Genomic DNA, 15082 nt, shown 5'->3' with positions numbered 1-15082 from the left:
CTACGGCAACTCAGTAACAGTTTCAGTTTGAATAAATTCCATCAAAATGTAGATTACACCAAAAGAACGTTGCACAGTTTGGTTATAACATGGTTTAATGACTCATCTATTGACATTGGCTACTTCTCTTTTTGTACAGAAATTTGTAGTAAGTTGACAAAAATCCAAACAGTTAACCATCATAGGGATTATATGTATATGAAAGGCTTAACCATTTCGCTGCCACAGGAATTGCTCTGATTTCTCGAATTGCCACGGTTTCTGCTGGCATTTCAAACCTTCCATTATGATGTCATTTATCTATGACGTCAACAGTTTTGCATACAGATATCGTCTCACCACGACGTCGGCGTCAATAGTCTTGAAAAGACGGTATCAAGACACATCGCGCATTTTAATACGACATGTCATACCTCTATGGAAAGCTGACATTATTATCTATTAGCTCAGCTAATTGGATAATAACGTGTTCGTAGTGAAAAAGTTTGCGCTGCCACCAAACTTACTGATGTTGTTAATATTCATAGATCTTTTTTCAGCCCAGCGGAAATTTGACATTGAACGGTAATACAACATGTGTTTAGTATTTGAATAGTTATAAATTCACTTGACGAGAATCGTTTGTTCCCTGTATCACTTTCATAATTTCTTGTCACTAGCTCCTATATTGTGTGTCATTTCTGCCAATGCGACAACATGACAAATGTAACCTGTGAATGTGACAAAACGACAAGGCGACAAAATCTCACGCCAACGTTACGGAAATAATATATCCCATTTTGTTGCCTGAGTGTGTCGCGACAGGGAGTGGGACGACTGGTTCTCCCGTTATCAGTATAATGTGACCGGGTGGGGTGTGTTGCTTGGTGTCATTGGCAGCATTTTTCATTGATATAGCACTATAAAATGGGCAACAGTTCCACTATACAAGAAGACACAACATGAATATACCGCAGTCTCCCAATACACTCACCTCGCACAACATACACGCAACACACTGCATACATGAGAGGCCGTCCTTACATGACCATAGCTGTTAATAGGACGTTTATCAATCAAACAAGCAAACAAGTGTCACGTTGTTGCTCTGCAAAGAGGACATGGCTGACCCTAAAAATAATAATACTTGATGGAACCAACTTCAGATCGTTTGAAACAGATTTAGTTTAGCTTTATGTAAAATGTGAGATCTGGTGATAGATATGGGTTGAAATTGGTAAGGTTTGTGGACTGAACAATGTTCGACGGATGACGCACTTCATTTAAAATCCCAATATGGGTACATGTTACGTTACGAATATAGGCCTATATTAACTTGGTTAGGAAAAAATGCAAAGAATCTGTGTTCAATAAAGAGAAAAAAATACAAAACCTTTATTCAGAAATCAATCACGGAAAAGCGAAAATGTTTCAAAATTGGAAATGGGATCCACAATAAAAAAAAAATAAAAAAAATTACCCCCCCCCCTTCCACCTCAACCATCAAGCACATCCCTTATTCCTTAATATATATGTATGTTTATATAGGTTTAATAATCAACATTTTCATCACACTCTTAATGTGCTGTAACAACACATCTTCAATTAAAATCGAAATCTGGGTTACCGTATTTTCATCTAAAATAACTCCGCTAGGTACGTACATGGGACCACTATAAGGTGACCTGCGAATATCACATCTAGTGATTTGTTAAAAAAAACTATGCTTAATAACGTCTTTACTCTTTATTTCTTTCCAACAAAATGGATGTTGCCAAATTAGTAATGCTATTAGATATATGTCGATATAGAATGTCATTGCTATAACATGGAGATCAGTCGAACAATTAAGGGAGCTATAACTAAAACTCAGAAAAGAAAGTAATCTGTAAATTAGTGTTTTGAATAAGTTTCCGATGTTATATAAACATTAATGTTTAATAGCAAACGCAAAACGTTAGCACTAGTTTAATATAATGTATGCATGTAGTAACTAATATTTACGGTGGTTTTAATTTCACTAAATTCGGTGATCCATCCAAATTCGCAAAATTTATTTTACTTCGAAAAATTTAACAAAATCATGGTTTCACATGTATATTGTAGCCTGTCTTATGAAAGACACTTTCAGATGTGACATAGATGATTCGCAAAGATAAGTCCCCGCAAATATGTTCCAAACTGTAAATCGTGAAACTTTACATGCACCCGCGAAATTGAACTATACACAGTATATAAACATGTTCGTTTTGGAGTATTAATAGACTGTAATTTGTTATTTTTGTTTTCATAGTAACAGATAAAATTCCAAAAATAGAGGTTCTGGATAGCAAAAGGTACAACAATGACACTAGCCTAACATATACACAAAGTTTCGTGGAAATAAATTGAACGGTATCGGAGTAAGGTAACTTTAAAATTGTGTCATCACATATATGCAATTTCCAGCTTGCCTCATGTCGGTGCAGGGACAGCACACACACATTGATGACGTCGTTAACAATGCATAACGTGACGTCAAAATTCGTTAAAAAGCAGATTGGCCCAGATCGGCCCTGTGGCAGTCAACGAAAAAGTCAGATCGGCCCAAATCGGCCCTGTGGCAGCCTAAGGGTTAAGCACCAATGTATCAGGCAGATTATGTCAAAGGTATATATGTAATCATATGTTTATAAAAATCAATTAAGTACAAACTTTGTTGAACTTAAATAAAAGAAATAAAACTGTGATTTTTGTGTTTTTACAGATCTACAAATCATTGAAGATATTACAGAATGTCTCAACAGCGACAAGAAAGGACTGGATAAACTTATAGTTAACCTAAGGTTTGTATCTTCATACATTTAGCATTTACAGAGGACTCCAGCTATTTGCATAATGGTTATTTAAATAACTCACTTTAATATTTGCATAAAATTGTCTGGTCCAGGTTTTTTGCTTCTTTATCTTTGTATTTCAACTTTGTGTATCTACATCAATTTCCATGAACTCTGCTTATTAAAATATCTGTATATAATATACTAATTACCGCTTACCCTGCAATAGTTCTGACATTTGTTAACTGTCAGATTATGATTCTAAGTTACCATAAAAACTTGTGTAATTTGCGCAATTTTTCTGTGCAAAAATTAAATATGAAGTTGGGGGTGCGCAAAATACATTGATAGAGGCGAATAAAAAATTTTACTGGGAAAAAATCTGTCCATTCTGAGGGGCTGACGATCTATGAATGTCGAGGTACTGCTCTGTTATGGTAGCCATTTTATATGATAAAAGGTATTAAAGATTGTAAAAACAATGCCTCACCTATTAAAGTGGATTATCTAAGGCTAATTAAAGTGTTAAGTTATGTGTCTTGTTTCCGTTTGCCCCGAGAATTCAATGGCGACTGACCGAGAGCATGGCTTCTACTTACAGCAAGACATGTATACCCTGCACACCTTGTAGTATTATGGGACAGCCGCAATCAGTGACTTTGGCCGAGTCAATCTAGTTTACCTGTATTTTTTTAGGGGAGAGAGTCTGTAGAAAGTGTGTGTGTCGGATTGTCGTACAATTTATTACAATAAAATGTAAACAATCATCGCAAGCGGCTGTTTTCCCTATATGTTTATGTGTGGCTATACGGAGTTGTACCTTTGAGCGCCCGGATGTACCTTTGTGTGACGTCATCGCCATCTTTTCTGAAATCTCCTATACACAAACATTAGTGCCAGCCAGCCACCTGTGCATGATCACCAGTGACTGGGTTTGCTGAGCTGTGAATGAATGTCTAGTTAGCTTAAGTGATCTATATATCGTCAACAATGCATCTGTATCTACTTAAAATCAAAGAATTTATTCTTCAAAGTGCATCAACATTCACTTGATTAAAGTCCTATTACGTCTTTATTTTAGATATTATAATTACGGTAAGCTTCATATTTCTAGTCAAATTGCACATGAAACTCCAAAAGCAAATCTAGCAATGCTCCAGCTTACGTAGGGAACCGGGCGACTGCAGGCCGTGTGCAAAAAGTCAAAATACACGTGGGATTTATAAGATGCCTAAACTGACCTATATCTAGGACTTTCAATAAGTGGTTTGCAATTTTATAACTGCAGAATTAACAAGCTACAAGGTTAGTGACATTTTCAACCTATTGTTATATATAATTAGCCATCAGCTTGGATCTGGTACCATACAGGTAGCGAGTTTACTCACACTGCACTACGTATCCTCTAGCTGATTGCTGTTGATTGTAAATGATCTCAAACACACTAATTATTTATTGTGACAATTTTAAGTAAATAGGTTCTAATCTTTTCAATTATTCCTGATTAGTATTCATGTGTAATATCTCAAAACATTGACATGTGCACGGAGTATGGCGGACCAGACCGCCGATGTTTTGGACATCTGTAAGATATTTCAGTTTATATTTCAGTTTCAGGTTACGGTGGCCAATAAAAGAAAACAAACACAATGCGGTTTGAATATGTTATTTCTTCTAAATACAACACTTCTTTGTGCAAGTTGTCAAGCATTTATGGGGGATATTTTGCATTGAAATTGTCACCTTCATACATCGATTTTGGGACTCCCTGGACATCGTTTTTTTCCAAATTTTTTGATGCGCAAAATATACTGATAGTAGATTTTTTTCCAAATTTTCAGCCCTAAAAGTACCTGCGCAAATTACACTGGTGCGCAAATTATACCAGTTTTTACGGTAATAATCAAATCTGTTCCCCGACATTTCTGTCCAGACGGTGAGGTTTATGGACTAACGGCGTCCAAATTATCAAGTCTACACTCTACAGCAATGATTTACCTTTGGAAGCTTAGTATTTCGAATTTCAAAATAGATATTTGTATATATTATGCATGCATTTTGCACATCAATTATTGAATAAGAGGAAAATGAAAAGAAAATAAAGTTAAAAATGATTTTTCGTTCCTGGAATCTCATTTGATGGGGATAATGTTCCAAACAGCCGGGAGTATGTATGGATATTCATTGCTTCAAAAAGTAGCTGATATATTAAATTAGAGGTTTTGTTGGGCTTATTTGTTATTACAATGATTTGATAATACCAACATAAAATTTCATTTGTAGACTACAACTTTGTTTACTCCGATGTGAGAAGTCCATCCAGTATCTACAAACCACTTGTCTGCGCCATTTACCCCTCATTAACCTGGAGAACCACCCATTGGACTCATTAGGACCCCACAAACTGTACATACGCATCCCTAAACAGTCCAACCATTATGTGGTGAGTTGTGTTTAGGATCATGATAGAAATACCACTGACATCAATAAGTCTATTACACTGGTAGATTCCACTCCTGTTAAGTGTTCAACTTTCCAAACTTTAAAAACATGCACGAAAGCATGTCGTAGGTCCATTCCAATGGTAACATTGTTCTACATCTCTTGGTTAAAATGTCTTCATTAATTATTTTAATCTTTTGGCATTCATGTTTAATGGAATTAAATCCAATCTCTGGCTAAAGGTACTGAGTCTATATTTACAATACCATGGATCCTTTCAGGTTCTGTCACTGCGTGAAAAGAAAGATCGATGTGTAGAGTTTAAGTACTACTTAGTAGAGACCACAGCCTGTACAGCGGACGGTACAGAACTTGACCTGGCTGATGACATCGGAGCCAAACTGTTCAGGTCTGCAGGAAGACTGTTACCACTTGATACGTTTGCTTTCACACATGGCCCCTACAGTAAAGTGTTTGGTAAGTTATTCTTTGAAACAATTTAGATTTTGATCGAAATCGCAATCATTGAATTTGTAGACCTTATGTTTTTGCTTTAAAGTTGCAAAAAAAATTGTAGGTGATCTAATACTAGTGTTTTTAGTGCGAGTGTACTATCGCACTATTATTTTCCTTGTCCGTGTGGAGTCTGTGTACATCCACTATCCGCAAATTCCATCTACGCACGTGATACCGGAAGTTTGTGTCTTATACTGTTTAATAGATTTCGTCGTGATTAAGTGACACCGACCTTTCAAAAACATATACTAAGATATACCTGTCAGAGATGTTCTACTATAAATTAAAAACAGTGACATTACACAGTGCTACACACATTTGTTTTGTGTAAAGAAAGCGGCATATCATACAAACTCTTGCATCGGTCATGATATTCAAAGCATCTGATCGACTTTGGAAACTTCCGGAACAACACAATGCAAATCAGGTTTATGTAGTCAATAAAAGAAAGTGACGAAAAGGATAACTTTTAGTACCGGCCAAAGATATTTACAGCGTTATTTAGCAGATTACATTTGATTTATTTCACATCATCATAGGTCCTAGGTGTACGTTGCACTATCGCTTACTAAACCTTGTGACCACAGACCACATTTTCTGCAGTTCTAATAAATATTTATAAAATTATCCACCCTTGCGTAACAGAATAAAAAAAAACATTATAAAATATCAGTCTGGGTGTCTGAGCTCTAGATCCTATGTATATGAGAAAGGCGTTCAAGCATGACACAGGTAAGTCATCACGTTCACAGAGACTGGACAGTGTTCTAGTAGACTATTTTGAACAGCGAAACAAGTCTATCGTATCAATATGATAATAAACACACTTCTATGCACATAATTAACAAAGTTCAAAGTAATTTCACATTTAAAGTTGTGATGAAGTAAAGGAAAGTATTTATTTTGATACATCAAAATTCCAAAGGATAATGAACAAACATGCTATGTACACCTGTTGCCGAGGATGATTCCATACTAAAAATTAAGGTCAGGAAGCAGTAAGCGATCACTTAATGTCTAACAGACATTTTTCTAGTTTTTAGCTTAAGGCTGTATAGCCTTAAGGCTATTGTGATCATGGGTGACCTACTTACTCCAAGTTGCCCTTTCTACTACTACACCACCTACTTCCTGTCTGCTCTGTGTAGAATACACAAGACTGTGAATAATACACAACTACATCTAGATCTACCTTGCTTTCTTTGTGTATATTTACACACTCAATCTAAGCACACTAGTGACTCCCCATCTAAATTACATAATCTCTGATAATGATATTACAAATTACTTACTATCTAACGCTTAAAGACCTCAGAGTAATAAAGTAAAATAATCACAGTTTCTTTCTGTGTACATTAAAATAATGTTTTTAAATGATTGTTGAATGCAGATCTGAGACAAAAGACAATATTGCTGCCCTCAAGTGTGAATGATTTTACTTATATAAGTGAATACGTGAAAAAATATAAGACTTGCTTTCTTTATATTTTGAAATATTTTCTTTCATTTTTAAGAGTTTGAAAAAGAATGTCAAACAAAACACAAATGTATTTACTGTGATCAGTTGAATATTTTTGAAATAATTCATATCAAAGTCGGTCACAAGACATTTGACTTCTGATAGATACTCAATGCCTTAAATTAATCTTAATTTTCTAGGACATACAGTATCTGTTTTCTGGGGAATGGGGCATCTGCTTAACAGCGTAATGTTTTATGATAAATGGATTACTGGAAGTCAGATATTTATCATTAGGAAATTATTAATTTTTTTTCACATAGATAATAATTGTAAAATTCGAATGGTGTTTCATAATGTCATGTAATGAACATAACTTAAACTAAAAATCATATTTAATTATTATTTGTGGCATTACTTCAAAAATTATTACATTTACATCTATAGTGAAGTGAAACAGGTATATATGGTCAGACCATAAAACCAATTTGTCATCTACGATTTCATTTCAAATTTTAACATGTTGTAAGTAATTGTTAAGCAATTTCTGCAGGTGTGTTTCCCTCTTTCCATACATAAAGTGTAAAAAATGACAATTTTTCACTACATAATTTCTGTGTTGTACCAATTGGATGATTTTCATCAAGCCATATGGTTTTCTGTAGATTACTGAAGAAAAAATATGCCAATTTTTAGGTCATCTGACCCGAAGGGTCAGGATGACCTATAGTCGTCATGTTTCGTCCGTCGTCGTCCGCCGTGCGCCTTGCATTAACTTTTCACATTTTGAACTTCTTCTCAAGTTCTACCAGTGCGATTTAGCTGAAACTTACACGAAATGATCCTGACATGGTCCCGACAAAGTGTTGTTATTTTTCGGGTCGATCCGAAATCCAAGATGGCCGCCACAGCCGCCATCTTGAAAACACATTTTGAACTTCTTCTCAAGTTCTACCGGTGCGATTTGGCTGAAACTTGCATGAAATGATCCTGACATGGTCCAAACAAAGTGTTGTTATTTTTCGGGTCGATCCGAAATCCAAGATGGCTGCCACAGCCGCCATCTTGAAAACACATTTTGAACTTCTTCTGAAGTTGTACCAGTGTGATTTGGCTGAAACTGGCATGAAATGATCCTGACATGGTTCTGACAAAGTGTTGTTATTTTTCGGGTCGATCCGAAATCCAAGATGGCTGCCAAAGGTGCCATCTTGAAAACACATTTTGAACTTCTTCTGAAGTTCTACCAGTGTGATTTGGCTGAAACTGGCATGAAATGATCCTGACATGGTTCTGACAAAGTGTTGTTATTTTTCGGGTTGATCCGAAATCCAAGATGGCTGCCACAGCCGCCATCTTGAAAACACATTTTGAACTTCTTCTCAAGTTCTACCGGTGCGATTTAGCTGAAACTTGCATGAAATGATCCTGACATGGTCCTGACAAAGTGTTGTTATTTTTCGGGTCGATCCGAAAACCAAGATGGCTGCCACAGTCGCCATCTTGAAAACACATTTTGAACTTCTTCTCAAGTTCCACCGGTGCGATTAAAAGCTGTTAAACTATTACAAAATTATGAATATTTTGTACTCTGTAGAAAGAGATATTATATCTAATTTTACTTACTGGTAACTGATCAGACAGCTGCTGCGAATTTTAACAAATTATGAATAACTTATTACTCACATTTTCATTATCAAATAATTTTCATGGGGATGCTTACAGTGATGTAATACCCGATATCAAAGCTGACTTATAACACCAAATACATATGAAATAGAAAACATATCCAGATTCACAAAATATGACATTTTCTTTTATAATGCATATAGACTTTAGTTCTTAGAGATTACCTTAGACTTTCTGATTTTTCCTGAGCCATAAACTATTGTCTACCTTTAATTTTACACAGCTATCTTTTCACATATTTTGCAAAATATAAAGTTCATTTTGATGGTCATGTTCACATGATCATGTACCAAAACAAATAGAATAACCATGCTTCACTGAACTTCAGATTGTACAATACAGAGGATTCCGCTTATTTGCATAAGGCATTTTCAAGAAGAAAATATTCAAATAACCGGAGTATTCGAATAGGCGGAGATGGCGTTTCGCACCTCGGTTTGACCCCCCTACATGTCAACAGGCAATATCATTTCCTTCTTTTGATCAAAACCTAAGTTATTAACGCTTAAAACGAACAATAAGTAATTTCGAAGTTATAAATCAATTTTAATTGTTTAGTAACAAAACGATGTTCCAATGTTAGATTTTTAGCCCACCATCTGATGATGGTGGGATATTTCTTGAGAACTACTAAAGGGATTTTGTTCAAACTTCACATGGAGGTTACCCTTGGTCCCTAGTTGTGCCATACAGATTTTGAGGCTGATCGGAAAAACAAGATGGCCGCCAGGCAGCCATCTTTGATTTTGGCAGTTGAAGTTTGTTATCGATATTTCTTGAGAACTACTGAAGGGATTTTGTTCAAACTTCACATGGAGGTTACCCTTGGTCCCTAGTTGTGCCATACAGATTTTGAGGCTGATTGTAAAAACAAGATGGCCGCCAGGCAGCCATCTTTGATTTTGGCAGTTGAAGTTTGTTATCGATATTTCTTGAGAACTACTGAAGGGATTTTGTTCAAACTTCACATTGAGGTTACCCTTTGTCCCTAGTTGTGCCATACAGATTTTGAGGCTGATCGGAAAAACAAGATGGACGCCAGGCAGCCATCTTTGATTTTGGCAGTTGAAGTTTGTTATCAATATTTCTTGAGAACTACTGAAGGAATTTTGTTCAAACTTCACATGGAGGTTACCCTTGGTCCTTATTTGTGCCATACAGATTTTGATGCTGATAGGAAAAACAAGATGGCCGCCAGGCAGCCATCTTGGATGTTGATAGTTAAGGTTTGATATCCCCATTTCTCAAAAAGTGCTGAAGGGATCTTTCTCAAATTTAATATGTAGGTTCCCCTAGGGCCCTTGTTGTGCATATTGCATTTTTGGACCAATCGGTGAACAAGATGGCCGCCAGGCTGCCATCTTGGATTTTGATAGTTAACATTTGTTATGGCTATTTCTCAGATAGTACTGAAGGGATCTGTCTCAAATTTCATATGTAGGTTCCTCTAGGAACCTAGTTGTGCATATTGCATTTTGGGACCGATCGGTTAACAATATGGCCGCCAGACAGCCATCTTGGATTTTTATATTCAAAGTTTGTTATCGCTATTTCTCAGAAAGTATTGAATGGATCTTTCTCAAATTTCACATGTAGGTTCCCCTAGAGCCCTAGTTGTGCATATTGTGATTTGGGACCGATTGATCAACAAGATGGCCGCCAAGGAGTCATCTTGGATTTTGATAGTTGAAGTTTGTTACCACTATTTCTCAAATGGTACTGAAGCGATCTGTCTCAAATTTTATATGTAGTATGTTTGAAAAAGTTTAAAAAGTAGAGAAAAGATCCATCTTTCCTTTGTCAGATATACCGTATTTTCCGGACAATAAGTCGCACCTGTGTACAAGCCGCAGAGGCCTTTTTTACGATTTTTTCAGGTTTTGTACACACATAAGACGCACCGTTACATAAGCCGCAACCAAAAGTTGGGCCCATGCACCCACGCAACCCTCTGTGTATACGATCGATCTCTAATGAAGCACGGTAATGCTTATCGATCGATCAACAATACAAGAAGAATTCTCAAAACATATTTAAATCCAGTTAACGCATGGCTTCATTACCAGCCACCATTTTCGAATTCATAGACATTTGTCAAAACAACATTGCAAGTTGATCGGTCCTTTCAATTGAAGTTTAATCACGATCGTATGATCATTTTGCCAGGGCAAATGTATGTAAATTTGTTCTTTATTTATGTTCAGAATTGATACGTTAATATTTTCAAACACAGTCATGTTTAGTTCTTGAATGGTATCGATCGTTAATCTTTTATCGATCGTCAGCCGTTTTCTCAAACAGATTCACGTGTCGATCTAACGTAAACAACAAGAGATCCCAGAGGAATCTTGGCGCCCACCAAAGAATGATCTAAGTCTGACAAAGGAAAGAGGGATCTTTTCTCTGCTTTTCATACTTTTACTGCATATGGAATTTGAGAATGATCCTTTAAGTACTTTCTGAGATATATAACAGTAACAAACTTCAATTATCAAAAAACAAGATGGCTACCTGTCGGCTATCTTTTTGACCAATCTGAATATGCAATATGCACAACTAAGGTCCTACGGAAACTTACATATAAAATTTTAGACGGATCATTTCAGTACTTTTCTGAGAAAAATTGGTAACAATTTTAATTTAAGCTTCAACTATCAAAATCCAAATGGCGGCCTGTCGGCCATCTTGTTCACCTTTCGGTCCGAAAATGCGATATGCACAACTAGACACTTAGGGGAACCTGCACATGCAATTTGACACAGATCCCTTCAGTACTTTCTGAGAAATAGCGGTAACAAAATTCTATTGTCAAAATCAAAGATGGCGTCCTGTCGGCCATCTTGTTCATCGATTGGTACCAAAATGCAATATGCATAACCAGGGACCTAGGGGACCATGCACATGCAATTTGAGACAGATCCCTTCAGTACTTTTTGAGAAATAGCGGTAACAAACTTCAATTGTCACAAGAGATCCCAGAGGGATCTTGGCGCCCACCAAAGAATGATCTACCGTATTTTCCGGAGTATAAGCCGCTACTTTTTTCCCTGAAAATCGGGAGTGCGGCATATACACCAGTGCGACTTATCTGTGGACGAAAACCAAAATCTGACGATGTTTTGGCATTATTACGTCGTGATTCACATGTGAAAATCGTAAGTTTTACTCGCCAGTTTTGTAAAGTTATACATCGAACAAATCACTGTAAAAGTGTTTAAAAGATAAAATATGCAATGAAAATATATTAACGATGAAAATGATTACATATCAGATGCATATTCATTCGTAAAATTGTTTAATTCAAGGAAAATCCGCCGACTGAAACGTGTTTGTTTACTAGCGCAACACAATAGCGGTTTAGTAAAGTTATACATCGAAAATATCACTGTAAAAGTGTTTAAACGATATAATATGTGATGAAAATATAATAAAGATAAAAATAATAACGTACCAGATACATGTTCAATCGTAAAATTGTTTAATTCATGGAAAATCGGCCGACTGAAGCGTGGTTGTTTACAGTCACAACACAATGGCGGACTGATTTCGCTATCGATTTGCTGCAGGATCGTTACCAAGAAAATAATAACTAAAACGTCAAAAACCATCAAATATCAAACAATAAGTTAAATATATTATTTAAATATTATTTGAGTGAAAGAAATGTCCGCAGACAGGGAAAAAACAATCTTCTGAATGACTGCTAAATATAACTTGCACACGTGTTACACACGGTCAACATGTGTATTTCTCAGAATCCTGTTGCTGTGACTTCAATGAAATAATCGGCAGTCAAGTTTATAGTGTGAATTACATGTAATATAGAACATTATAGCGATGTTAAAAAGCACCAAACAGTCGTATAAAACATCATTTAATCGATCTCTGCAGCGGCAAACACCACGAAATCATATCCGGAAGTTTACAAAAATAAGGCTTCGGTGAATTGCATCATGGGATGGCAAGTTGAGAGAGAACACTCTAAACGAAGTCAATTTTAGGTTAATGATAGTCTTAATAATAAAGTAATCCTATACACATCAATATAATTAATACGCGAAGTATATCAAAATAGATATAAAAGAAAATCGTATGCATATTGAGGAAAGTATTTTAACCGGCATGTTGAAATATGAGAGAGAGTAAGCGTAAATCGTACGGCCGCCATGTTTGTTTACACACAAGAAGTCTTACGTAATGGCAGAGTAAACAACGAACAGAAACATGACCAAATCAATTTTGCTAAAGATATTTACATCATTGTGAGTTTTATTTGTTATACATTTACAGAACAAGTTTACAGACAGTTTTCGTGATTCTAATCGATCGATAAGCATTACCGTGCTTCATTAGAGATCGATCGTATACACAGAGGGTTGCGTGGGTGCATGGGCCCAACTTTTGGTTGCGGCTTATGTAACGGTGCGTCTTATGTGTGTACAAAACCTGAAAAAATCGTAAAAAAGGCCTCTGCGGCTTGTACACAGGTGCGACTTATTGTCCGGAAAATACGGTAATTGTTCCAGGATTAAAACATTGACTGTATTTTACAAACTGAAAGTTTCACTGAATCTGGACACGCCAAATAGTCCACATAGACTTATATAATTCAAAGTCATTAATTAATAAAAAAACGACTGTTTTATCAAATTTGGAAATGAAAATTATGTTACTATTTCAGATGATGAGGATGAAACTGAAGTGGAACTCCAACGAAGGAAAAGAAAGGTAAATTTCCATTGTTACATGGAGGTGATTAACAGTTATAGAATAAGTATTACTATCTCTTGTTCCATGTTATGTGTCCATATATCCTCTAGTGTGAATATATGGTTACTCCCTATTACAGGTCCTGTTAGGAGAGCTAGAGGAGCCACATGCTAAACGACAGAAGGGGGCAGCATATTACGTCCCAGAGCTGTCGTATATACTGGCAAGCTGTGAGGAGAGAATACCTCTGGTAGCTGTCGGACACGAGGTAAAAGTATATTCAGTTTTATGTTGAGATCTACGCCTCAATTGATCTGATTGGTGTAGAGTGTAGGTTCTGTGATTGGTTTACTTACTAGATGAACCAATATTACATGGATCAAAATAGATGACTGTGACCTATATTGACTGCTCATCTAAACCAAAGAGTAAACCTTTCTGGGCAGTTAATCCTTCATTGTTACTGGTTGGGGACCGTTATCAGACTGATGATGTGTTAGTTTTACATTCTATTAACGTGCTAGGTTTGATGGTGGAGGAGAAACCAGAATACCCAAAGAAAAACTATCAACCAGTGGCCTGTACCTGGTGACTGCCCCTCATGAGATTCTAATTTCTGACAACTGATGGGTCATTGGGTGAAAAAAAAAATTACTTCACTGCTTTTGGGAGAAACATTTATCTATTTGTTCACATATAAAATTTTGTTTTTAGTTTGAAAGGAATGGTGTGGTGCATTCTGGGATACAGGTGGACTCCGAGGGTAGCTGTTTCTGTCTATCAATCCTCAGGTAAGTTGTTCTGTCTATCAATCCTTAGGTAAGTTGTTCTGTCTATCAATCCTTAGGTAAGTTGTTCTGTCTATCAATCCTTAGGTAAATTGTTCTGTCTATCAATCCTTAGGTAAGTTGTTCTGTCTATCAATCCTTAGGTAAGTTGTTCTGTCTATCAATCCGTAGGTAAGTTGTTCTGTCTATCAATCCTTAGGTAAGTTGTTCTGTCTATCAATCCTTAGGTAAGTTGTTCTGTCTATCAATCCTTAGGTAAGTTGTTCTGTCTATCAATCCGTAGGTAAGTTGTTCTGTTTATCAATCCTTAGGTAAGTTGTTCTGTCTATCAATCCTTAGGTAAGTTGTTCTGTCTATCAATCCTTAGGTAAGTTGTTCTGTCTATCAATCCTTAGGTAAGTTGTTCTGTCTATCAATCCTTAGGTAAATTGTTCTGTCTATCAATCCTTAGGTAAGTTGTTCTGTCTATCAATCCTTAGGTAAGTTGTTCTGTCTATCAATCCTTAGGTAAGTTGTTCTGTCTATCAATCCTTAGGTAAGTTGTTCTGTCTATCAATCCGTAGGTAAGTTGTTCTGTCTATCAATCCTTAGGTAAGTTGTTCTGTCTATCAATCCTTAGGTAAGTTGTTCTGTCTATCAATCCTTAGGTAAGTTGTTCTGTCTATCAATCCTTAGGTAAGTTG

General features: G+C 36.2%; 1 protein-coding gene across 1 annotated transcript in view; it reads left to right on the top strand.

The window, feature by feature from the left end:
* LOC138305171 (mediator of RNA polymerase II transcription subunit 14-like) overlaps window positions 1-15082 on the top strand; it is a 47039-nt gene that overhangs the window by 10223 nt on the left and 21734 nt on the right. Inside the window, exons 19-24 of the mRNA XM_069245594.1 lie at window positions 2726-2804; window positions 5079-5238; window positions 5519-5714; window positions 13583-13629; window positions 13751-13879; window positions 14326-14402. Of these exons, the coding sequence (XP_069101695.1) occupies window positions 2726-2804; window positions 5079-5238; window positions 5519-5714; window positions 13583-13629; window positions 13751-13879; window positions 14326-14402 (688 nt within the window). The remainder of the gene's footprint in view (window positions 1-2725; window positions 2805-5078; window positions 5239-5518; window positions 5715-13582; window positions 13630-13750; window positions 13880-14325; window positions 14403-15082) is intronic.

Source organism: Argopecten irradians, chromosome 1 (assembly GCF_041381155.1).
Source record: "Argopecten irradians isolate NY chromosome 1, Ai_NY, whole genome shotgun sequence".
In the NCBI taxonomy this organism is placed as follows: domain Eukaryota; kingdom Metazoa; phylum Mollusca; class Bivalvia; order Pectinida; family Pectinidae; genus Argopecten; species Argopecten irradians.
The sequence above is the reverse complement of the archived record's forward strand: the minus strand, read 5'-3'. Positions and strand labels throughout refer to the sequence as shown.